The following is a 25,288-nucleotide window of genomic DNA, read 5'->3' on the forward strand; positions in this document are numbered from 1 at the left end:
TTTATTTAAGTCAATTCTAGATGATAATCTTGCAGCAAAAATCTCATCTGCTAATGAAATTTACCTAAGGAAGACTTTCCCGATTCGTAGGTGAAATCTCAAAGATTATTTATCTAACAAATAAGACATCGTTACATTTAAGAATCTCACTTTTCAATTCAAGAGCTTAATGACTTGGTCACATTGCAAACAAACGAAGAGTTTCTTTGGTTTGAAGCATTTTGAGTTGAAACTTGAAAATGACTTTCTAACTTTGTTTGTAAGAGGGATCAGTAATCATATTTTATGACAAGTTTTCATCAAAGATAACTGTATTCTACAAATCGTCGGACTTTAAGACAGAAAAAATTGGTGTTCTTGTCAAATAACAAAAATTAAGATAATCTGTTTGGTGTTTCTAGCATTATGAAATTTCATCCACAAATTCCCAAAGGGACCACTTGGTAAATGTTCAATTTATTGTGTTCTTACATTTAACTAAAACTCCTATGGGTATGAACTTATTGGTTATTCTACAATTACATCATTAGCCTTTAAGCCTTTAATCTCATTAGTAATCATGTTCATGAAATTCACAAATAAAAAAATTCTGTACTTGTAAGCTAAAGCTAGTAAACTAAGCAGAAACTGTCCCTCTTAGCAAGACTAAATATTACATTCTCTTAGTTCTAATTTTGCATTGTTAAATGACTTATCCAGTGTGTGTAATGTATAGCCGTCCATTTTAACAAAGAGAAACTGAGAATATACACTTGAACATTATTATTTGATTTTGAACAAATCTAGTTACTATGTCAATTTGGTAGAGGAACAACATGAACAAATATGCACATGAACCATGTATACAACCAAAAACTGCTTAGTGTAGAAGATGTTCAGGAACCAGGAGATGAAACAAAAGCTGAACAAAGATCGTGCAGAGAACAGAGACGAAACCAGAAAAAAATTGGTAAGAGGACCGGAAATTTAATACATAAAGTAAAATCAATAGACTAATTGAATGAGGCAATATTAAATATTATAGGGGAGACAGAAATATAACATTTGAATACTATTATATTAAGAAAAAATATCTCTTAGGGGCGATCACCCCATTTTGCTCTAACCTCGGTACATCCCTGGCAGTGGAGTTAGGCATGTCCTCAAGGATGTGTATAGCATGGCCAAGCTGTGGAAAATTCTGGCGATTGTTGGGCCAAATGGAGCTGGAAAATCATCCCTGCTTGAGATTCTAGCTGGTAGAGGTAGTGCAAAAAGTGGGTCTATCTTGGACCACGGTGAACCAGGAGCATGTAGATAAAGCTCAGTTCAGGAAGATTTCAGGGTATGTTATACAAAAGATACCTTGTTTCCTGTACTTACTGTTGAAGAAACCATGATGTTTAGAGCAAAGCTAAGGCAAAATCTTGCTCATTAACAACTATGTTCCAGGGACAAGTCAATGATTCAGCATAAACAAACTAAGTTTTTTTGGAGGAACCCTTACCTCAAATATCTAGCCTCCACTGGATTCTAAGAAAAGAAAGTTTGATATCAGATCTTTCAACTTTCTTTGTAGGATACCCAAAGCTATTAGCCAAAAGAATTTTATTTTATCCAACTGCAGCATCTACAGCCATTTCCCTTTCACAATGCAAGCTAAGTTCAGAGTCGCTTTCCTCCTCCTCACAAATCTCATCATCCTCAACTCCCGGCACATAGCCAGCTCGCTTCATCTGTTCTGTGAGAATTTTCAAAATTGAATAGATATCTTTCTTAAGAGGATGCCTTTTATCTTTCACCATGAAAACATGCACATGACTCTGAACTTCAATCCAACTACAACCAGGTTGCTTAATCACTCCCAGTTGCCTCATTTGTTTTCGGACTATAGCCACATCTTTCCATCTACCAAGCTCAGCATACATATTTGAAAGAAGAACATAAGGTCCTGAGTTTGATGGATCAATCTCTAAGAGCTTTTCCGCCACATACTGCCCTAATGTAATGTTCCCATGAACCTTACAAGCAGCAAGTAAAGATCCCCAGACAACAGCATCAGGCTCCATTGGCATTGCCTGTATCAAACTGTTTGCTTCGTCAAGGCAACCCGCACGACCAAGTAAATCAACCATGCAGCTATAGTGGTCCTTCATTGGTACTAAACCATGATCAACACTCATTGAATGGAAGTAATGTCGTCCTTCTTCAACGAGTCCGGCATGGTTACACGCAGATAGAACTTCGATCATAGTAACACGGTCTGGCTTTTCTCCAGATACCAGCATTTTCTTGAAAATTTCAATGGCCTCTGTACCATAACCATTTTGTGCATATCCCATTATCATGGCATTCCATGAGACATTATCCCTCTCTACCATGTGCTCAAAAACCAAGCATCCTTCTTCAACCATTCCACACTTCATGTACATGTTAATGAGAGAATTCCCCACAAAAATATCTGATTCTTCTCCAGACTTGAACCAAAACCCGTGCTTCAAAATGTGAGCATGAGCCTGTTTACCGAGCTTCAGATGAGCGAGATTTGCGCATACGGTGAGGAGATTGCCAAAGGTGTAATGGGTTGGCCAGACAGATTCCCTTTTTAGGAGGAGGAAAAGCCTAACTGCCTCTTCATTCTCCCCATGATGTATATAACCTGCGATAAGCGCATTCCATGACACCACATTCCTCTCCATCATATTTGAAAACATCAATCTCGCATCTTTCACACTTGCAGCCCTTGCATATCCGCTAACCATGGAGGTTTCAGACACCACATCCCTAATTGGCATCCTATCAAAAACCAATCTAGCTTCATTAACTCTACTGCATTTTGCATACATATCAACCAAAGCATTTCCTAACACAAGGTCCTTCCGAAATTTATCCCATTTCATAACATGAGCATGAATTTGTGTACCTTCCCTAATTGCTGACAAGCTTGCGCAAGCACTGACCACACTGGCAAGAGTAACCTCATCAGGTTCAACCCCGCTATTCATCATCCTCACAAAAACCTCTAGAGCTTCTCCTGCAGGACCATTTTGCTCATAGCACGTAATCAAACTGTTCCAAGAAACTCTGTTCCTCACTCCCATGCCATCAAAAGCCCTTTGAGCAGAAGCCACCGCCCCACACTTGGAGTACATATCAACAAGAGCAGAACCGATGTGAACATCAGACAAGTAACGAGACTTTGATGTCAAAGCATGGACTTGAACTCCCATATTCAAATCTGTCAACCCTGCACAAGCACTAAGAGCACTGCCAAACGAATACTCATTGAGCATAAAACCCTCACGGTGCATACCAGCAAAAAATTTCAAAGCTTCCGCAAAGCGATCATTTTGGGCAAAACCTGACACCATAGCATTCCACGAGCACTGGTCAGGCTCAGGCATACACTTAAAGACGTCCAGAGCCTCATCAAGGTCCCCACACTTCACCAACACGCCTAATATCGCGTTCCAACTGAAAGTGTTCCTCTGCGGCATACGATCAAACAGCTTGCGTGCATCCTCCAAACAACCACATTTCCCATAAACATCAACAAGCCTGTTCTGAATAAAGACTTCAGATGAAAACTGAGTCTTAATAATTCGAGCATGGACGCGACGAACCTCAAAACCAGACCTGTACCTAACGCACGAGTCTAACATCTTCGCGAAGAGTGACGAGTCCATGAAGGAAAGGTCACCCACAACTCTTCGAACCAACCCATGTCTATCCATTCCATATATTTCAAGTGTGGGAACTGTTTAGTCTTCGTTAATAGGCGCTCCTTTGACCCAGAGAAAGCTACAAGGCCATGCTTCCCAATGATATCGGTTTCTTCATTGAGAAATACTCATCTCTGATTTCTAAGTGTGTCACGGTGAAGAGCTTAAAGCTTGGCAACGCCGTGCACTCTCACCTTATCAAAACCGCGCTTTTCTTCGACCTCTTCCTCGCCAACGGGCTCATCGACGCGTACTCGAAATGCGGCTGCGTAGAAAGTGCCCACAAAACCTTCGATGACCTTCCGAACAAGAACACACGCTCGTGGAACACGCTGCTCACGTTTTACTCGAAAACGGGTCTCTTCGAAAAGGCTTATAACCTGTTCGATAAAATGCCGCAACGAAACCTCGTTAGCTATAACTCGCTCATCTCAGGTTTCGCGCGCCACGGCTTCCATGAAGATTCGGTTCATCTCTTCAGGGCAATGCAAAATGGTCGTGACGGTTTAATGTTAGACGAGTACACGCTTGTTAGTGTTGTTGGAAGCTGTGCTAGTTTGGGTAACGTTAAATGGTTACGTCAGGTGCATGCAGTGGGTGTTATAGCTGGCGTGGAGTGGAATGTTATTCTTAATAATGCTTTGATTGATGCTTATGGAAAATGTGGAGACCCCGATGTGTCGTGTTCTGTGTTTTGTTGGATGCCAGAGAGAAATGTTGTGTCTTGGACATCAATGGTTGTGGCTTACACTCAGGCATCTAGATTGGATGAGGCGTGCAGGGTATTTAACGACATGCCGGATAAGAATGCAGTTTCTTGGACCGCTTTGATCACGGGTTTTGCGAGAAATGGGCGTTGTTGTGAAGCTTTAGATGTTTTTCAACAAATGTTGGAAGAGGGGGTAAGGGCTAGTGCTCCAACTTTTGTTAGTGTCCTAGACGCTTGTGCAAGTGAGGCTCTTATAGGAAGAGGTAAACAAGTCCATTGTCAAATTTTCAGATGTAGCAACTTGTTGTTGAATGTGTATGTTTGTAATGCTTTGATTGACATGTATGGTAAGTGTGGAGATATGAAATCAGCTGAAAATTTGTTTGAGATGAGTCCTGTGCGGGATGTTGTGTCTTGGAATACATTGATAACTGGATTTGCACAGAATGGTCAAGGGCATGACTCACTTGCTGTTTTCAGAAGGATGATAGAAGCCAACATAGAGCCCAATCATGTCACATTTCTTGGGGTGCTATCTGCTTGTAGCCATGCTGGTTTAGATAATGAAGGGCTAGAGTTGCTTGATTTGATGGAAAGGAAATATGGAGTGAAAGCTAAAGCTGATCACTATGCTTTGTTAATTGATTTGCTTGGGAGGAAAAACAGACTCAAGGAAGCAATGTGGTTAATTGAGAAAGTGCCTAATGGAGTTAAGAATCACGTCGCGGTCTGGGGGGCGGTGTTGGGTGCTTGTCGCGTTCACGGGAATTTGGACCTTGCTGGCAAGGCTGCAGAAGCTTTGTTTGAGTTAGAACCAGAAAACACAGCTAGATATGTCATGCTAGCAAACATTTATGCTGCATCTGGCAGATGGGGTGATGCTAATAGAGTTAGAGCAGTAATGAAGGAGAGGTGTTTGATGAAAGAACCAGCTCGTAGTTGGATTGAGTTAAGGAATGGGAAACATGAGTTTGTGGCCAAGGACAGGTTCCATCCACAGATTGAAGAGATACATGAAGTGAACAGTAAATTAGTTCTTCATTTGAAGGATGCCGGATATCAACCTTATATCGATTACCCTTTTCTTCCTGATGAGGATGATGGTTTTCTACTTTAATTTGATCAGCCTTTAAGGCCTCGTTGATGAGAAGTCTCCATCAGAATGTGATATGCCGTTTGCACTCGTATTAACGAGTATTCAAACATAGCCTAAGTTGTTACAAGGTACGACCCATATTCAATGAAGCATTTGTTATCTGTCAAAACTAGTAATCCAGAAAGCAAGAAAATGTTCAATGAATTTTTTGTTACATTCAGTCTCCTTATTGGCCCTCACAGTTAATTGCCGGCTAATTTGTAAAATGGTATCATAAATAATATTATCTGTTTTCAGTCCTGCGTTGACTCTTGTAAGTTTAAACTGATGAAAGTCAAGGTTTCTAGATAGAGTGACAAGTTTATCTTGGAAACTAAAGTACTTTGAAACTCTTACGGCCAAGTACTTTGAAACTCTTACGGCCCTGGATCAATTTTCTTTGAAACTTCCTGTTGTAATTCTAGAAGCCTTCCAGGATCAGCTTATTTTTGATAAAATCATTCTTGATACCCATAAGCTACTTACAGCAGCTTCTTGCTAGAATTGATATTGTCTTTATAATGAACTTAAGAAGGATTTCCAAACATGCACTTCATATCAATGTAAGCTTTGGTGCTTATCAAAAAAAAAATGTAAGCTTTGGTAGAACTCTGAAAATGTAGAGTACCCAGCTATCTATTTCTATTTCAAAGCTACTCACAGAAGCTTCCCACCAGAATTAATTTCGACTTTAGAATCAATTATGGAAGGACTTCCAAACCTGCACGAAGTGCTTCTTGAAGATGACTTCACTAACGTGAAAAATATGTCATCCCAGTTTTTCTGGAAAAGTATTTGAAAGATATGGATGTGGAAAATGAGTATTTTGACTTGACCATTTACTTTTACTCCCATAGTAGACGGCAAAGACCATCAAGAAATAAAGGCATTGACTTGATTTTCCTATCATAATGTGGACCTCTCTTCCGTTTCTATCTACTCAAAATCACCATTACCTTTCTCCTTTCACTCATCTCTCTCAAACCATGAGCTCAACCAAGCAAGCACACACTCGTCATGAGAGTGAAGAAGACAAAGAATTCAGTTTCTGGGGTTCATCAAATACCATAGCTTCTGAAAATGATTGTGATAGCAAATTTAAATTTGAGCACTCACCTTTTCTCCCTGGTAGTTCAGACCCTTCGCGGAGCAAAGCGATCGCTGAAGGAAGGAGGGAGCTAATGGAGTTGATGCAAGACATGTCCGAGTCCAGCTACGAACTCTCTTTGCAGGACATGGTGGTTGAGCAGCAACCACAACCTGATCAAAATGAAAAGTCTGTGGACAACACACTCATGCAAAGTAGTGGCAATAAAGCTCTGAAGAAGAAAAAGAAGAAGAAAAGCAAAAGCAAAAGCAATAAGCCCGATCGGATAATGCGGATTGAAAGCATGGAGAGTGAAACCTTCCTCCTGAAGATGTTCTTTCCAAGTTCTCTTGATTGGATGAAGAAGGCTAAAGTACAGCAGAATGTCTCCAACTCCAAGGTTTCTCAAAGACCATCATCGAAGGAATCCATAAAACAAGTAGATAAAGAATGGAGAATCAAAAGATTTTTCCTTGCAGGAGACAACAAAGGGGACACTGAAGATGGACTAAGTCAAAACAAAAGCAGGTACATAAGGATTTTTCCTCAGAAAATCTTTGTTAGAATGTGATAATGATCATGAAGTAATTGAATGCATAAAAAATTTCAATTGCGGTTCAATTTATAGCATATTTGGATCAGTTTCTCTTTTATGAGAATCAATTCTGGCATTCCCCATAATTGGTTTTGACTTCAGAATCAACTGCAGAAGGATTTCCAAACATGCATTTAGTTGAGAAATTTGCAATAGCATATAACATCTAATGGATTTTTGCATTTTGCTTCCCCAGGTATGTTGATCGCAGCTTCTCATTCTCACATGGTTGCTGGCCATTCTTTCATTATATGAAAGGCAAAGCAAAGAAACTGGGAGGATTAATTGATTAAAAATATGAACACTTTTGTTCATTTGTAGCAATGGCTTTCATTTTGCCTATTTGATCATTGAAATTTCTCCTCTCATGTGTGGGAAAGATGATGGAGAAACTGTGTAGGGCGTGTAGTTGAAGCCACATGAATCTGCTTCTTTCACTGTATGTCTGTATGTATCAGCTAAATATTGGTTAGTTAAAAATCCATTAGCTCATTATAATGAGTCAAGGAATTAGGACACTTGCCCAATCATGATTTATCTTTCTTTACATAATACGTTGTATCCGGGAATGCTACTTTATAAATTTATTACACTATGACCTCAATCAATGTCTCATCATATTCATAGGGATAGGCAAGAACCAGCAAGTCAGCAACTAGAAGATGAGATATTGTATTACAGAAAAGACTCTAAATGAAAACTACTGGGAAATTACCGTTGGAAAACTGGTATGAGACCACAAGTACCATTTTTCTAGTGGAAGAAATAGTCAAACAGATAAAAGCCTAAAAATGATGTCAAGAACCCCAGAAATAAAAAAGAAAGAAAAACGTGACACGCAAATACTATGTTAGTGCACACAAAAGAAATAGTCATCATACTTAAGACCACTATTAGGATGACAATTTTCACCCGATGGGAGATTCTCGTGGGGATTGCCCTGTTTAGAGTTCTGATTTTGGGAAATTTTTCCTTGTGGGGATGGTGATAAGGACGAAAATCTCTCTTATAAGAATTTGGGGACGGTGATAGAGATTACTCTCCCTACCCTGCGTAGTCACCACCCTGTATATATAAGTTAAAATACAATAACACACTTATAAATATTGAACTACTTACGATACAATTTATCCCCTCAAGTGGTAAGAGTTAGGGGACATAAGGGTTTGGTGGGATGAAGGGTAAGAGTCAAGGGTTCGAACCCTTGAGGATGGACTAATTTACTAATATTACTAACAACTAACATTTGCCTATAAAAATTAAACTTACAATACGACTTCACTTTTTGGATGAGTTAAATGCTCGATAGAATATTTTGGGTGTTAGACTTCAAATATTTTATGAGTTGAATGTGGTACTTTACATTTCAAATTATTTATTTTATTGACTTCATATATGATGAATTTTGTTTAATCTTATTTAAACTTTATCATATATTTATATGAATTTGATGTAGTTGCATTGTCACCTATGGTCTATAACTTTATTGCATAAACTTGTGCTTTATGTACTTAATTTAAAATTTTAATGACATGTTAGGGATCCTTTGGGGAGATGGAAAACATGGATGAAGTGAAAATTCACTCCACAGCGGGGAATGGGGATGGGGAGGGGGACAGAAAAGAGGTGTAGGGACGGGGAGCGGGAAGACATTTCCCAAATATCTTTATTTTTCACTTTATTTCTTTCTCTTCTTGTCACATCACGTCATATATCACATCAATTACTCATCTCTCTTTTCTTCATATTTTACTCTAAATATACATATATACCCCAAGACAAATCATTTTTGCTTGGATATATGGTGGCAATATCTCTTTGCACTTGTGTAAACGAATGTCAGTAGTATGCATTTTCACTCAATTGTTTTCCAAACACATCTTTAGAACATGTTTGAAAAGTCATTTTCTGCTAGAGGTGTTAGGATCAACAAGTTAGCCTTAGGACTCGTTCAGTACACCGTATTAGGCATGATAGTATAAGCTTATACAATACATTATGAGCTTATCCATTGTTTGATACTCACATTGTATTGTATAAGCTTATACATCAATCTCCTCTTATACATCAAAATGATGGATTATATAATCCACCCTATAGATGATGGATAAGACATGATAATAGTGTAATGTATAAACTACTTCAATATATTTAATCGACCGTCACCACAATCACCACCGCCTCCACCACCACCACTGCCACAGCCGCCACCACTGTCGCTGGTACCACCACCACTGTCACTGGCACCACCACCACCACCACTGTCGTTGTCACCACAACCACCATCCACCACCACCACCACCACCACCGCCTCCCCCACTACTGCCGCCACCGTCGCCGCCACCACAACCACCATCCACCACCACCGCTTCCACCACTACCACCGCCACCACCACCACGCTCTAATCATCGTTATCGCCACTACCACCACCCTCCACCATCATCGCCGCCATTACTGCCACCACTACCACCACCGTTGTCGTGACCACCACCACTGTCGTCGCCGACACCACTGCCACCATCGTTGAAACCTCCATACCACCACTGTCGCCTCCACCACCACCGCCGCCACTAACACCACCATCCACCACCACTGTCACTATCACTACCGCCGCTGCTACCACTATCTACCACCACTACCACCACCATCACCTTCCAATACCACGACTACCACGCCACTAGTGTTGCGATCAAACTATACAATGTATGACCAAACGTTGTATTATATTAAAATTTTATCAAGCCTTATTCTATCAGGCCTAATACAATCATGTCTTATACTATCAAGTCTTATATTATACAACGTGCTAAATTGTTTTTTTTCTTCTTTACTTGTATTGGATTGAATTACCCCTTGTACTTCTCTTCAATACAAGTTCATTGTTTATCAAAAAAAAAAAAATACAACGTACTAAACAACCCTTAATATCCGATCAAAAATATAGATTGACCAACAAGTTAGCCTTATTGTTTAGATTTGCATTAGTTCGATCCGAAATTTGATTGGTCTGGCACTCTGGCCCAATTCATTTTCACTTTCTTTTTCAACAAGCAAAATCGATTTTTTAAAAATATAAAGTGAGAAATTCTCACGTATCAGTTTTAACTGAAAAAAATGTGTGAAATAAAATATTATTCCCTCCATTCCTATTTAACTGTCTAGGAAGAGAAGAAACACATATTGTTCCGGGAATGGACATTCAAGAGAGGTATAGTACCCAGAGGTAGAGGGATTGTGCTAAGAGAGAATCAGAATGAGAGAGAGAGTGTGCTGAATTTCAAGTGTTATTTCATCAAATGAGCCAAAAGTCCTATACACCTGATAACTACCTCCTATTTATAGAGCTTGGGTACTACCTATTGGGCCAATTGGGCCTCCGAGGTCAAGGCCCATCTGAAGGCCAGGGCCCCGCCTCAGGGCGGGATACATGCTGGGCGTTGCCCCTCTAGGGGCTCGCCCAGTCCACTAGTCCACAAGACACCGAGCTCGAGGTACGAGAGCTAAGGGTGTCTTTTAAATGCTTTTACATATGTCTTACAGTACACCAGAATCTGCACTGCCAACATGGCTTGAGCAAAAGGAAACTTGCATTTTCAGTTACCCAGTCCACTGACTTGACGAGCAACCCGAGCTGGCAAGTCCACTAGTCCACAAGCGGCGAGAACGACTACTTTGTATTGGTGATAAGTTGGAGCAGGTGCATGATCGCTCGCCGGCGGGAAAGGTGGCAGGCATGGGTCATGTGCCGATCATTCAATCATTGACTGGCGGTGACCCCGGCGAGCGACTGAACCTCGTTGTTGGTGTCAATCGTCAGGCGATGGCGTTTGATCCTTATAGTGGCGAGGCTTTTCGCGCTTTCCCTTATTTTAAAACCCTTTCAAATTTCTATCTGCCTCACGTGGCTGCCCCACGTGATGTGTTGGTTACATCAATTTCCCTCTTTCTCCGGAACCGTCACTTCACCTTTCATAACCGTCTCATCGTGCGCAGTAACTCCCCTTTGCACGCGACCCACCTCCCCAAAACCATCATGACTTCCAACCTTCCACACGCGTCTAACACGCGTCACCCTTCCAGCTTCTCCCCTTCTCCTATAAAAACCCTTCTTCCCCACTGTCATCCCTTTCCGAGACCCCTCTTCACTTCCCTAATCGCTACCAAACTCCCTCTGCCCACTTCCGCTCCGGAGCCGTCGCTTATCACCCTTTCCGCTACCCACTCTTCACATCCTACTCCGGTGAGTCCCACTGTCCTTATCTTTACATCGCACACATACTGATCTTTTCCTTTCTTTCACCTCACTGTCTTCTAAAAATGGCTTCAAACCCTACCTCCCCTAATCACTCTTCTTCCTCCTCCGAAAGCGACCCTGACTCCACCGCTGCCGGCGGCCTCCGTTTAGAGGTTCCGGAGATCCCAGCTCACCGACTAAAAACTTACGCCACTCTGCCCCTTCCAGTCCAAGCAGCCCCCAAACACGAGGCTATAGATCAACCTTCCATCTTCCAAGATAGCGATCCCATTGTGCAATTCGTGAACTCCCTGGGTGGCTTGTCCAATGACGATGAGTTTAACGCCAAACTCAGGATCTGGGTTTGCAGTCCCGGGGATCGCCCCTGGCTTCACAAGCCAGACGGCGACGTAAAGAGATCCCATTTTTTCTTTGCGTACGAATACATGTTTAGCGAGCTTGGAATCAGGCTTCCTTTCTCGCCCTTTGTCCAAACCGTCCTCCGCGACATCAACGCGGCTCCCTGTCAACTCCACCCTAACGCCTGGGCCTTCATTCGATGCTTTGAAATCCTAAGCGCCGCTGTCGGCATCGCCCCATCCCCCACCAGTTTCTTCTACCTTTACGACGTCGACCCCAAGTCCATCAAAAACAAAGGATGGATTTCCTTGAAGGCCCGAGCCGGCCGGAAGTGTTTGCATCCCCACAAAAGTAACGCGAAGTCCTCCTTCGCACGAAAGTACTTCCGTGTGGCGGTTCATCCCGCCTACCCAGAGGCATTCACCCTCAGAGACGGGACCGCCCTCTTTCCTCTTTACTGGACAGAGAAGCCCAACGGGATCACCGATCCTTCAGAGGATTCCTTGTCCGCCAACGATAAAGCCTTTCTTAATCTCCTTGCCCCACTTCCCATCCTTGACTGCACAACAGTCCTTGAGGGCGCTGACCTCTCAAGAACTCCCAAATACTTAGGTTGCCCATAGCTCACTTTTATTATTGACATTTCCTTTCTCGACTCCTATGTTATCACTGATCGTTTTTTTTTTTATTGTTACAGAAGATATGAATTTCACGAACGCCGAGCTCCTGAAGGCCCGCGAGAGGAGAATGGCTCGCTTTTCCCCAAAATTCAACACTGAGGGCGACGCGAAAAAACAGGGCGGTGCTGAGAACCAAGCCGAGAGCACCAAAGCTCCCAAGAGGAAAAGATTGACCAAAGCCTCCTCCAATGCCGACACATCCAACCCTGGCGCTCAGCCCACCACTGCTGCTGCGCCCAAAGGCAAAAATGTCGCTGAAGCCTCTGTCGCCGCAGCTACCGAGCCAACCGCCGTACCAGCTTCTTCTCCTGCCTCCGCCGGTGCGACCGCTGCTGTTGCCGCAGAGTCCTCTATTGGCGTCACAGCCGCCTCCGCCGGCGTTAACGCCACAAAAGCTGCTGCGTCTTCCGACACTCCTATTGGAGATAAGGAAAAAGAAAATGAAACCCCAAAGTCTCCCCCTCGCCAAGATGCGCCTCCTAGCCCGCCCTCAACACATGATGCAGGCTCCATGCCCTCCCCGCCTCATCAAGGGGAAAAATCCTGTCCTGGCGCTGCCACTACCTCTGAAGCAGCTCAAATTGAACAAGCCCCTGCTCCCGAGGTCGGTTCTTCCAGCTATTATAATATGCTCCCCAACGCCATTGAACCCTCAGAATTCTTTCTTGCTGGTCTCAACCGTGACGTTATAGAAAAAGAAGTTTTGAGTCGGGGCCTGAATGATACTAAGGAGGAGACCCTTGCTTGCCTCCTACGCGCTGGGTGCATCTTTGCCCACACGTTTGAGAAGTTCAATGCCGCCAACGTTGAAGCTGAGCGGTTGAAGGTCGAAAGTGCTAAGCATCAAGAAGCCGCCGCTGCTTGGGAAAAGCGTTTCGACAAACTAGCGACGCAGGCAGGAAAAGACAAAGTCTATGCCGACAAGATGATTGGCACGGCGGGGATTAAAATCGGCGAGCTGGAGGATCAGCTGGCGCTGATGAAGGAAGAAGCAGATGAGCTTGATGCAAGCCTTCAAGCTTGCAAGAAGGAAAAAGAGCAAGCTGAGAAGGACTTGATCGCCCGAGGCGAGGCGCTGATTGCAAAGGAGTCAGAGCTTGCCGTACTGTGCGCTGAGCTGGAGTTAGTGAAAAAAGCGTTGGCGGAGCAAGAGAAAAAGTCTGCGGAGTCCTTGGCCTTGGCGAAATCTGACATGGAGGCGGTGATGCAGGCTACGTCCGAGGAGATCAAGAAAGCGACCGAAACTCATGCCGAGGCCCTCGCCACGAAAGATGCTGAGATTGCTTCCCAACTCGCAAAGATCATAAGTCTAGAGGACGAGCTGGCGACGGAGAAGGCCAAAGCCATTGAGGCGAGGGAACAAGCCGCTGACATCGCCCTTGACAACCGCGAGCGCGGTTTCTACCTCGCCAAAGATCAGGCCCAACATTTGTACCCGAACTTTGACTTTAGCGCCATGGGAGTAATGAAAGAGATAACCGCCGCAGGACTGGTTGGTCCCGACGATCCTCCCCTGATTGACCAAAACTTCTGGACAGCGACTGAAGAAGAAGAGGAAGAAGAAGAACAGGAGAAAGAAAACAATGAATAATGTAATTTTAACATTACTTTAGCTTTTACTGTCACCTTGTAGTGTACTTTTCCACCATTCGTCTATGTTTAAGCAACCCTTCGCCATAGCTTTTTATATCGCCGTTGGATATTTTGTAAATCATGTTGGAATGCTTCCGCCGTACATTTTTTAGTCGCCGCCGCATCGTCATCACCATCTTGCTTTAGCCTTATAAGAAATTAGTTTGACTTGCTCGCCACTCTCAGCGTAAGGCCGCCACCATTTTGCGGTAGGTCGCTACCCTCATTTTTGGCGGTAGGTCGCAACCCTCTTGCGGTAGGTCGCGACCCTCTTGCGGTAGGTCGCCACCATTTTGCGGTAGGTCGCTACCCTCATTTTTGGCGATAGGTCGCGACCCTTTAGCGGTAGGTCGCCATCCTCTTGCGGTAGGTCGCGACCCTCTTGCGGTAGGTCGCCACCCTTAGCGTGAGGTCGCCACCCTTTTGGCGACTTTTGTGTGTCTAAACTGAGTCTTACAGGTCGCCACCCATAGCGTTTGGTCGCCACCCTTTGGCATGAGGTCACCACCCTAGCGGTAGGTCGCCACCCTTGGTGTGATCGTCCCATTTTGGGACTCAAAGTGCTTTGGGTTCCAATGGCCAGTTGGATTACCAAAGCGGTGCTCAGTAGAATGGGCAATTTGTACCCCACACATCGCCAATGAATCCGGTGGTTACGTGGGCTTTTCCGGGGCTAATTTAGTTCATCGTGAAACTTGTTTCACTTTGTAACTAAATCGCGCCATCAGGAGCTTGTCCCACCCAATAACAAACCGCTTATGGAAGAGTCTTCCAAGTTTCATAAAACTTTAATGGTGTGCCTCAATTCACCCACTCCTTCTCTTTGATCCGATTTGCTCCTCTCTGTCTGAATCAAAACCAGTGAAGACAATATAACTTCTAATATCAACTTCAAAATAAGAAAATTAGGAAATACAACAACTGAGAAGGGAATCAAATGAAAGATGGAGGAAAAGTTTGAAGGAATTGGAAAATTTGTTGCCAGCGATCTTAACCATAGCAACGCTTTACTCGCCAAACTTCCACGGCCAAAACAAAACGTGCCCGCCAGAATTCCGCCGCCAGAATAAAACGTGCTTGCCAGATTCCAACGCCAGCGACGTTCTCCCGCCGCCGAACTCCATCGCCAACAACACTTGCTCGCCGCCTAACCTCAAAACGTGCTCGCCAAAGCCAACGCGTGCTCGCCAAAGCAAACGTGCTCGCCAAAGCAAACGCGATCGCTAAAAAAAACGTCTCGGGATTGGCTCTGCTCTTCATGTATTGTGCTCTGGACAGTTTCCTCGCCTTCGTTCTTTTCTTCGTCATTACCAATCTGCTCTCCCTCGCCTACATGCTTCCTCGATCTGAAGCATCACCTCTGTTGACGCTCTTCATGGTCGGTCTGAACCGTGTTGCTCTGATCTGCCATCGCTGGATGCGCCTTGAAGAATCTCGATCTGTCATTCTCTCGTGAACGCACCTTGTTCTTTCCCCTCCGCCTTGCCACCGATCTGAAACTCCTCCCTCCGCCTTGCCACCGATCTGAAACTCCTCCTTTTATCACTGCTTGGGCGACGTGTCGCCCTTTTCCAACTTCGCGCGCTTTCTTTTGAAAGCGTCGTCCTCCTCATCAAGAATATAAGTGCTGGCGCGAGCACGCATCTCCTCCATCGAACGCGCCGGCTTACGTGTCAATTTGCTGTTCAACCCTCCCGGTAGCAAACCGTTTTTAAATGCTAAAGCACAAGCTCGAGGCTCCTCGTCCTCAACCTTGACCGCCGCTGCGCTGTACCTTGCCATGTACCCTTTCAGTGATTCTCCTTCTTGCTGGCGAATATTATATAGGTCGTTGATCGTCACCGGCTGATTCTTATTCGCCGAGAATTGCACTAGAAACTTGGATGAGAAGTCTCTGAAATTTGAAATCGATCCGCGCGGCAAAGTTGTGAACCACGCCATCGCCGTCGATTTGAACGTCGATGGAAACATCCTGCACTTCACCGCATCTGACGCCGCACTTATCACCATCTTCGTATTAAAATACAGAAGATGATCCTTCGGATCGGAATCTCCGCTGTAAGAATCCAGAACTAACGTTTTCATGTTATCCAGAATCGCCACACTCTCGACATCTTCCGAGAACGGACGGAACTCAGCCACGGAATCTGCTTCTCTGCTTCCATCACCTCGCTGCTCGCGGCGGTAGAAATCTAACTGAGCCTGTAGATGCTCATTCCGCTGCTGGATGTTGTCAATGCTGCGCATCAAATGGCGCCATTGCTCCTGCGTCACCGCCGGTTGTTGTTCCGGAGCAGGCGAATTCTCTGGTGAGCGCTCCAGAGATCCCACCTGTGAAGGTGATGGAGGAGGAGAAGGCGATTGTACTCCTGTCGTTCGTACCGGAGAATCCAGGACCACACGATGAGGCCGCCGAGGCGGCGAAATCCGCTGTCGCATTGGTGAATGATGTTGCCTCCTGCGTCGAGTCTCCATCCAAACCAGAAACGATGCAAACTCGATCGGAAAACCAATCACTAATCACAGAATCAAAATCAGAAAACCAGAGAATTGCCTAATCACAATCAGAGGTAACTTCATGCACAATCAATCCACGTGAATGGGAGTAGAGAATTTACGATCCCCACAGACGGCGCCAAAATGTTCCGGGAATGGACATTCAAGAGAGGTATAGTACCCAGAGGTAGAGGGATTGTGCTAAGAGAGAATCAGAATGAGAGAGAGTGTGCTGAATTTCAAGTGTTATTTCATCAAATGAGCCAAAAGTCCTATACACCTGATAACTACCTCCTATTTATAGAGCTTGGGTACTACCTATTGGGCCAATTGGGCCTCCGAGGTCAAGGCCCATCTGAAGGCCAGGGCCCCGCCTCAGGGCGGGATACATGCTGGGCGTTGCCCCTCTAGGGGCTCGCCCAGTCCACATATATTAAGGAGTGCAATTAATTTTGTTACTTTCCATAAAAATATTATTTGATTTCCTATTTCACCCTTTAAAGTATATATTATCTTTCTCATTTATTGTTCCTGCAAGGGCATTTATTGGAAAAACATTATTTAATGTCCTCTTGAAACACTAAATAGACAGATATATAGGAACAAATTTGTTTCTTCAAAGTGGACAATTAATAAGGAACAGAGAGACTACATTGGTTAACATTTGTAACAAAAAAACATTGGTTAACATTTTCTCTTGCTATTACAGCTAGATATTGAATAGTGTGATATTCTAGATCTCACGCGCTTCCTTCAAATAGAAATGGATAGCTGCCAAATTCACATGTCTCATGTCTCATCTCTCATCTCTCATCTCTCATCTCTCATCTCTCATGTCTGGTCAGTACTATATATTATTTCCTGTATGAAGCATGCGAAGAATTGGTAACAATCCACCAAAATCTAAAACATGATAGCTATTCCAGTAGCATATATTATCATATGATACATTCAAATTTATCATAAATTCTACAAATATTCAAACCCTCGTCCATGTCGGTGGTGGTGTGCACTCTCCAAACCAAAATTTAGCTGCACTCTCCAAATGGACAAAATTGACATAAAATTATTTTCCATTTTTTCTAAGAAACAAGTACAAATTGAAAAAAAAAAAAAGAAGGTATGGCTGTCACGTTCTTGATCCCAGTCTTGAGGTTCCATTCCCGATATATTGTGAGCTGATTATCAAGCTGAATCTGATCGTAGTTTCAGGCTGAAGCGAAAATCCAATACTATTTGCCACTTGCCAAATGATAAATTAAATTGTTTTAAAAATAATTTAACTAATTATGTTTGAGAATGTACGCTTTCAGTGGAAAAGTTCCCGCTAACATTGTCGGTTGTTTGTTGATTCTGCTCCGTAGGCCTTTGGTCAAAAGCACAGAGTCAACTTCTTTAGGCTGTTTGGATTTTTTTTTGAATGAATTGGCCTATTGTAGAGTGAGGAGATGAGGATTGGCTTAAGGTAAGGAAAATCATGGGACTCAAAGTATTTAAAGATGAATGTGTTGTGCTACAATCATTAATGACGGTTATTGATACAATGAAGTTACTTTTATTTGCATTTTTATGAGCTCTTCATTATTTGAGATTGAAAAGGCTTAAATAAGTTTGTAAAATACATTATTTTTTTCGTCCTTATAATTTTTTTTTAAATTCTCTCAAAATTATACGCTTTTTTTAGTTATTGTTGTCACGTTTTTCATCCAACCTAAACAAAATTACATGTGGCATGAGTTAAATGGTTATTATTTTAAATGGTTATTGTATTTATTCATTTATATTCTTCCATTAATTGTATTTATTATGTTTAGGTTGGATAGGAAATATGACGGTGAAGGCTAAAAATAAAACTTGTAATTTTAGGAGGATGTTAAGTTAAAAAATGATTTTATCTAAGGTTGAAAAAACAAAAATGATACATGTATTTTGCACGACGAAAAACTTATTTAAGCTTTTTTTATATATTTATTCACATTTCCTATCACATCACTATCATATTATTCCTTTCTTTTTCTTCTCTTCTTATCTCACACTTAGTATCCCCTCCTTGTAAAAAAATATATAAGTAAAATTAAAGTACGAATGAAATATGATTTATTTCGAAAGATAAAAATAGTAATTTTTTATAGAAAAAAGTAATTATAAATTGATAAAATATCCTCTTTAAATAGGGTCTATGGAAGGCAATCTAATTTTATTTACACTCCAATTTCATTTATATTTCGATTTTTCCCCAATTAATTAAGAGGGTTAATAAAGCCAGAAGGAACAGAAAAAAAACAAATTACAAGCCTCTATGATAAATGATCGAGGCAACATCTAACAATAATTGAATTGAACAAAAATTAGGAAGGACTTCAAAAAACAGTGAGAGACACCAACAAATCTACCATGCTTAGCTAGAACACCTACAACATAATTTGCTTCCTTGAATATGTTACCCCAAGTGACGTAAGAGAAATTAGTCATATCAAGACAAATTAAACCCATCAACTGCGCTTAAGGATGTGAGTCTGCACACCTAAATCTCAAAAGACTGACGCTAAAGGAAGAGTCTAACTCAATAATAACCTTTTGGAATCTCCTTTCAACAACAACCTTAACTCCAATAAAGTCAAATTTCAATTCATACATTACATACCTCATTTTTTATCCACCTCAATTTCACTAACTTTTATTTCTATATCTTTTATCCATTTTCAATCACATTTCAGGCTTTCTTATTTTTTTTCCTCTTATTTTTTTTTTTTCATTCTATCTCTTTATTACCACTTGATAACAAGTGTGATTGAAATTTGAAACAGTAATCACAAAGTCCCTGCATCAAAAGCTCATAAGGATCGGAACCTAGCTTCTATGTGAAAGCAAAAAGGAATGCACCTACATTTGGATAGAAATAAGATGTGATATTATAATTAATTCAAAAAAAAAAAGATGTGATATTATAATAATATAAAAAAATAGACATAGACATAAATTTAATGGAATGTGGGTGAATAAATGGAGATCTCATGGAAAAGCATCACCAAGTTGCATGTGGCTTCGTTTTCGTTTAGCTGGCTACGCAGTGTGTTTAATTCTTTCCTCCTCAGTCCTAGATTCCGCTTCCGTATGTCACACTCTCCACCCTCCGGCCATAACGATCATTTTTTATTTAATCTCTTTGGTTAATTACTCGAATATAATTATTTTTTAATTTCCGTCGGTTCGGCAAATCTGAAAGATATTTAATTTAATTTAAAATTAGGTAATTCATTGTGACTTTGGCAGCAGAGCAACTAGCTAGCAACTAGCAAGCAGCAACTAAATTCTCTCCTTTTTCCTCGACTCTCTCTTTCTGTATTTAAACACCTTCCCCTTTCTCACACTCTCAACCAACACCTTCCATTTCACACCTCTCCCTCTGCGCAAGCACCATGGAGAGATAACACCACCTCTTCCAACAACCACAGGTACGTACCCGCCATTTTTACTCTTCAGATCGCATTCCTTCTTTCAACTTGTGCATTTCGATTCGAACCTTATCGTTTTACTCTATTAAGCTTCGAATCTTGTCCAGTGTTAGCGTCAGATTTTCAGTTTTTGTTCCTCACAATCTAGATCCATGTGGTTTGATTGTTGTTGATTTCAACTTCTAAATTTGTCATGATCTATTCTCGCTTTGTTGATTTTATTCTGTGTTGATGTTGAATCTTGCTGGTTATCATGCAAAATATTTAGTTTCAACTTTGAACTGTGTAAACATTCTGATCTGCTTGTTATATGCTGTGGTTTTATGATCTCACTTGTATCTGATACATGTGCCATGTCCTCCAGGTTTTGTTAGGTGAGCATTAGGTTCCTTTAGCTTTTTAGGTGTTTGGATTTATTAACTAGCTATTGCGCCGAGCAATTTGGTTCGCGATAGTTAGTTCGTATCGTTATATTTTTACTAGATATGGTAGTAATGTGGAAGGGAAATTGCTTTATGGTTGCTTTGTCTATATAAGGAAATTATGAAAATCAGTTCATGGTTTCCTAACAATGTGAGTGGTGTTCAATTATTGTTTGGTTTGTGATCAGGTATAAGTTGTCTGTGAATTCCCTCGACGACATGGCGATAGGGAAATATTCTAGAGTGGATGGCAGAAGATCATCAGGTTACTGTTCGACGGTGACTGTTGTCGCGTTTGTGGCTCTATGTTTGGTGGGAGTCTGGATGATGACATCGTCTTCTGTAGTTCCTGAGAAAAGCGGGGATGTGTCTCAGGAGAGTAATAACGAGGTGAAAGAACAGACTGAGGTTAAAGAACAAGTTAGCGAGACTGATAATAGCAGCAGTAGGCAGTTTGAAGATAATCCTGGTGATTTGCCTGAGGATGCAACCAAGGAGGACAGCAATGTCTCCTCGGAAGATAGCTCTAACTTGCCAGAAAAGCAAGAAGAGAAATTGCAGGAAAACTCTGTAGATAATTCTTCTGAAGATGCAAATACAGAAGAAGCAGATAAGAAAAAAGAGGATGAAGGTTCCAAGACAGAGAATCTTGAATCAAACGCAGATACTACAGATAGTAACAAAGAAGATAGTGGTGATACTTCCAGTAAGGAGTCTGATTCTGATGAGAGTGAAAAGAAAAATGAATCAGATGATGACAAGAAGTCTGATTCAGATGAAAATGAAAAGAAAACTGATAACTCTGATGAAACAACAGATACTAGGATAGAGGAGAAGGTGGAACAAAGTGATAACAAGGAATCTGATGGAAGCTCTAGCGAGAAGAGTACAAATGAGGTATACCCTTCCGGGGCTCAGTCAGAGCTTCTTAGTGAAAGTACAACACAAACTGGGTCTTTTTCAACTCAGGCTGCAGAGTCAAAGCATGAAAAGGAGGCTCACGAATCCTCCAAGCAGTACAAGTGGAAACTTTGCAATGTCACCGCTGGCCCTGACTTTATCCCATGCCTTGACAACTGGAAAGCGGTTAGGAGTCTTCGGAGTACTAAACACTATGAACATCGAGAAAGGCACTGTCCTGAAGAACCCCCTACCTGCCTTGTCAGTCTTCCTGAAGGATATAAACGCCCAGTTGAATGGCCGAAGAGCAGAGATAAGGTAGAAATTAACTCAAACCTTATGAATTATCATTCTCTGTTCGACTGTTTTCTCATTCTTAAAATAATAAGTTGTTCTCATGCAGATATGGTATTACAATGTTCCTCACACTAAGCTTGCTGAAGTTAAGGGACACCAAAACTGGGTTAAAGTTACGGGGGAGTACCTTACTTTTCCTGGTGGCGGAACCCAATTCAAGCATGGTGCACTTCATTACATTGACTTTATACAAGAGGTAGAATGTATATATATTTTGTGTCAATTGACTTATATTTATTTCTGTTGTTGTCAATGTGTCCACAAATGTCCATATAGTTTGTTTGTGCTTAAGTATTTATGACGCATTCAGGGTTTCAGACTTTATGACCAATATATATAGACAACTTAATTACTAACTTGTCATGGACCTTGAAGGAAACATCATTCACAATTATTGCATCTTAAAAAGCTGTGTTATGATCCAAGTATAACAAAAAGAAAGTGATGGCAACTCAACCCTGCAGACAACTTAATTCCTAAGTAGGATGTTCTACCACCAAAACTCAATACCAATAAAACTATCATTAGATGTTCTACAATGCGCTTCTTTATCATTAGAAGATGTGCTGCATAGTATAACATGTTGAGAAATCTTTATGCTTTCATCCTAGAACTATTCTAAACTATTGTAATATGTTTACTTGATGTGGGTGACCATTTTACCTAATAGATCTTTGATGATGCAGTCTGTACCTGACATTGCTTGGGGAAAGCGCACACGTGTTATATTAGATGTTGGATGTGGTGTTGCTAGCTTTGGAGGTTTTCTCTTTGAAAGAGACGTACTTGCAATGTCACTCGCACCAAAGGATGAACATGAAGCTCAGGTTCAATTTGCTCTTGAAAGGGGTATTCCTGCTATATCTGCTGTGATGGGCACAAAGAGGCTTCCCTTCCCTGGGAGAGTATTTGATGCAGTCCATTGTGCAAGATGTAGAGTTCCATGGCATGTAGAAGGTAAGCTTGCATAGCAGCATGCATAGCTTTTATTTTGGTGAATTGATGAATTCATTGTATAGCATTTTCAAAATCAAATTCATTTAGGCATTTCACCTTCAAGATAACATATAAATTGAAGTGACATAAAATACATGTAAATGCAACTACCTTTTCATCTTTAACAGTTACTATTTTACTACTGCAGGTGGTAAATTACTTCTGGAGCTGAATAGAGTATTGCGACCTGGGGGTTTTTTTGTGTGGTCTGCCACTCCTGTTTATCAGAAGCTTCCTGAAGATGTTGAAATATGGAATGGTAGATTATTACTAGACTTATGTCTGCTCTTTTATGCATCTTCATATTGGTTTGTAAATCTTGATATTTTATGAATTCATTCACAGCCATGAAAGCACTAACAAAAGCGTTATGCTGGGAACTTGTGTCGATCAACAAGGATCAACTTAATGGAGTTGGTGTAGCTGTATACAAGAAGCCACTTTCTAATGAGTGTTATGAGAAACGATCAAAGAATGAGCCTCCGCTCTGTGGGGACTCTGATGATCCTGATGCTGCATGGTATTCTTCTTTAACCTTGTTTAAAATCCAAAACTGAAGATAGAAGGTGATTTTACTGAGTTAATCGGCGAATTCACCTTTGACTACATTGTGAGAATAAACTTCAAGAACAAGCTGATATCTATTTCCCTCTCCCTCCTGTTTTGTTGAAACAAAGGAACATTTTTTAAACCAATATTTATAAAAATGAAACACTGAAACAGGACTTTGGATACAGTTAGAAAAACCTAGATGTTTCTGCTTCGAATGAACAATTTTTGTAGTTGCAGATTTATCAGCCAAAGATTCTAAAACAATAGTGTTACAACGTCTTGTGTGACAGGAATGTTAAATTGCAAGCTTGTATGCACAAAGTGCCAAGCAGTTCAAGCGAAAGGGGCTCAAAATTGCCAGGGCAGTGGCCGGCCAGACTGACCAAAGTGCCATACTGGTTGTCGAGTTCCCAAGTTGGAGTTTATGGAAAGCCTGCCCCTGAAGATTTCACTGACGATTATGAACACTGGAAACGTGTAGTGTCCAAGTCTTACCTAAACGGCATCGGAATTCAGTGGTCAAATGTGCGGAATGTCATGGATATGAAATCTGTCTATGGAGGGTGAGCAAAAGTCACTTACAAATGTTACTCTGAATTATATTTACTTGCTAATATGTCCATTGTGTTTGACATCTTCCACTCATTGTTGTGGCTTCCAGATTTGCTGCAGCTTTGAGAGATTTGAATATCTGGGTAATGAATGTAGTTTCAATAGACTCCCCAGATACCCTTCCCATTATTTATGAACGAGGTCTTTTTGGTATATATCATGATTGGTGCGAATCATTTAGCACCTATCCTAGGTCGTATGATCTCCTCCATGCAGATCATCTGTTCTCGAAGGTTAAGAAAAGGTACAAATAACTATTTCAGCATTCATAACCAGCAAACTCTTGGTTACTTGTTTAGTTTAAAAGTTTATGCTACTCAGGATTTGCTAATAATGCTTATTGGTCACACAGGTGCAGTTTAGCTTCTCTAGTCGCTGAAGTTGATCGGATTCTCAGGCCTGAAGGTAAGCTTATTGTCCGTGACACAGTTGAGATCATCGACGAGCTTGAGAGCATGGTAAAGTCTATGAAGTGGGAGGTTCGCATGACTTACTCCAAGGATAACGAGGGCATGCTATGTGTCCAGAAGTCCAAGTGGCGCCCTAAGGAGGTGGAAACACTCAAGTATGCTATTCTTTAAGCATGGATGAGAAGCCAAAATTCTTGGGTTTTGGGTGCTCAAAATTCCTGTATAACAGTGTACTTCCACTATTAGTCATGTATCATGTTAGTTAGGAATCTGTATTAGTTTTTTCCTGAGTATTAATTTTGATATCCCCTATTTATATTTAGAGATTAGTGGCTTTTACCTTGTAACATGGTGCCATAGTGTGAAGGAAATTTGATCATGTTCTTGCAAATGTAGAGAACATTGATTTATATGCACAATAGCTATTATTTAATGTCTACCAATCCAGTAATGGTAGCACGTATTGCTTATCTAGTTGAGGCGGTCTAGCTGTTAAACTCCAAATATTTCTGATCAGTGATTACGCTCGATGAGCAGAATCACTGTAGTTGGAGACGTTTAATTTGCTGTCCTACCATAATGGTTTACTCAGGGCACTGTAGAGCTAACTACATAGAAAATAATATGATCGATATTGGCCAAAAGAGCTCTCCTTGAGTAATCTACATATATACAGTTGGACAAACGTATTGATATATGGTGGAAAAACCACTGAGACTCTGAGAGTCACAATTGATGTGAATAAAAACATTTTTTCTTAACTCTTGTGTCTGTTTACCACAATTTTGACTTCATTATGGTTTTTTAATGTGTATTCAAACATGCATGTAACTAGTTGACATGTTAGCTGCTAATATTGAAATGGCAATATGAACATGATCATCGAAACTTGCTACCTGCTATTTTTCTGTGCCAAATTGTGAAATAGGCATCTAGGAACATGCAGCCTGGTCA

General features: G+C 41.4%; 4 protein-coding genes across 4 annotated transcripts; 3 read left to right on the forward strand and 1 right to left on the reverse strand.

Annotated features, from left to right (window-relative positions):
• Positions 1–843: 843 nt before the first annotated feature.
• On the reverse strand, positions 844–3,713 carry LOC130713237 (pentatricopeptide repeat-containing protein At2g13600). Its single transcript, XM_057563025.1, has one exon. It carries the CDS (start codon positions 3,711–3,713, stop codon positions 1,593–1,595), a length of 2,121 nt encoding a protein of 706 aa, XP_057419008.1. The 3' UTR covers positions 844–1,592.
• A 77-nt stretch (positions 3,714–3,790) lies between these two features.
• On the forward strand, positions 3,791–5,544 carry LOC130713243 (pentatricopeptide repeat-containing protein At2g21090-like). The gene has a single exon (XM_057563031.1). It carries the CDS (start codon positions 3,791–3,793, stop codon positions 5,525–5,527), a length of 1,737 nt encoding a protein of 578 aa, XP_057419014.1. The 3' UTR covers positions 5,528–5,544.
• An 86-nt stretch (positions 5,545–5,630) lies between these two features.
• LOC130713252 (uncharacterized) lies at positions 5,631–8,036 on the forward strand. Its single transcript, XM_057563037.1, has 2 exons — positions 5,631–7,160; positions 7,424–8,036. The coding sequence occupies exons 1-2, from the start codon at positions 6,457–6,459 to the stop codon at positions 7,518–7,520; spliced, it is 801 nt and encodes a 266-aa protein (XP_057419020.1). The 5' UTR covers positions 5,631–6,456; the 3' UTR covers positions 7,521–8,036.
• Positions 8,037–19,895: 11,859 nt separating this feature from the next.
• LOC130713289 (probable methyltransferase PMT26) lies at positions 19,896–24,804 on the forward strand. The gene is made up of 9 exons (XM_057563070.1): positions 19,896–20,085; positions 20,696–21,725; positions 21,811–21,960; positions 22,451–22,721; positions 22,909–23,019; positions 23,106–23,280; positions 23,603–23,875; positions 23,974–24,168; positions 24,277–24,804. Exons 2-9 carry the CDS (start codon positions 20,727–20,729, stop codon positions 24,503–24,505), a joined length of 2,403 nt encoding a protein of 800 aa, XP_057419053.1. The 5' UTR covers positions 19,896–20,085; positions 20,696–20,726; the 3' UTR covers positions 24,506–24,804.
• Positions 24,805–25,288: the final 484 nt, after the last annotated feature.

This window comes from Lotus japonicus, chromosome 1 (genome assembly GCF_012489685.1).
Source record: "Lotus japonicus ecotype B-129 chromosome 1, LjGifu_v1.2".
NCBI lineage: Eukaryota > Viridiplantae > Streptophyta > Magnoliopsida > Fabales > Fabaceae > Lotus > Lotus japonicus.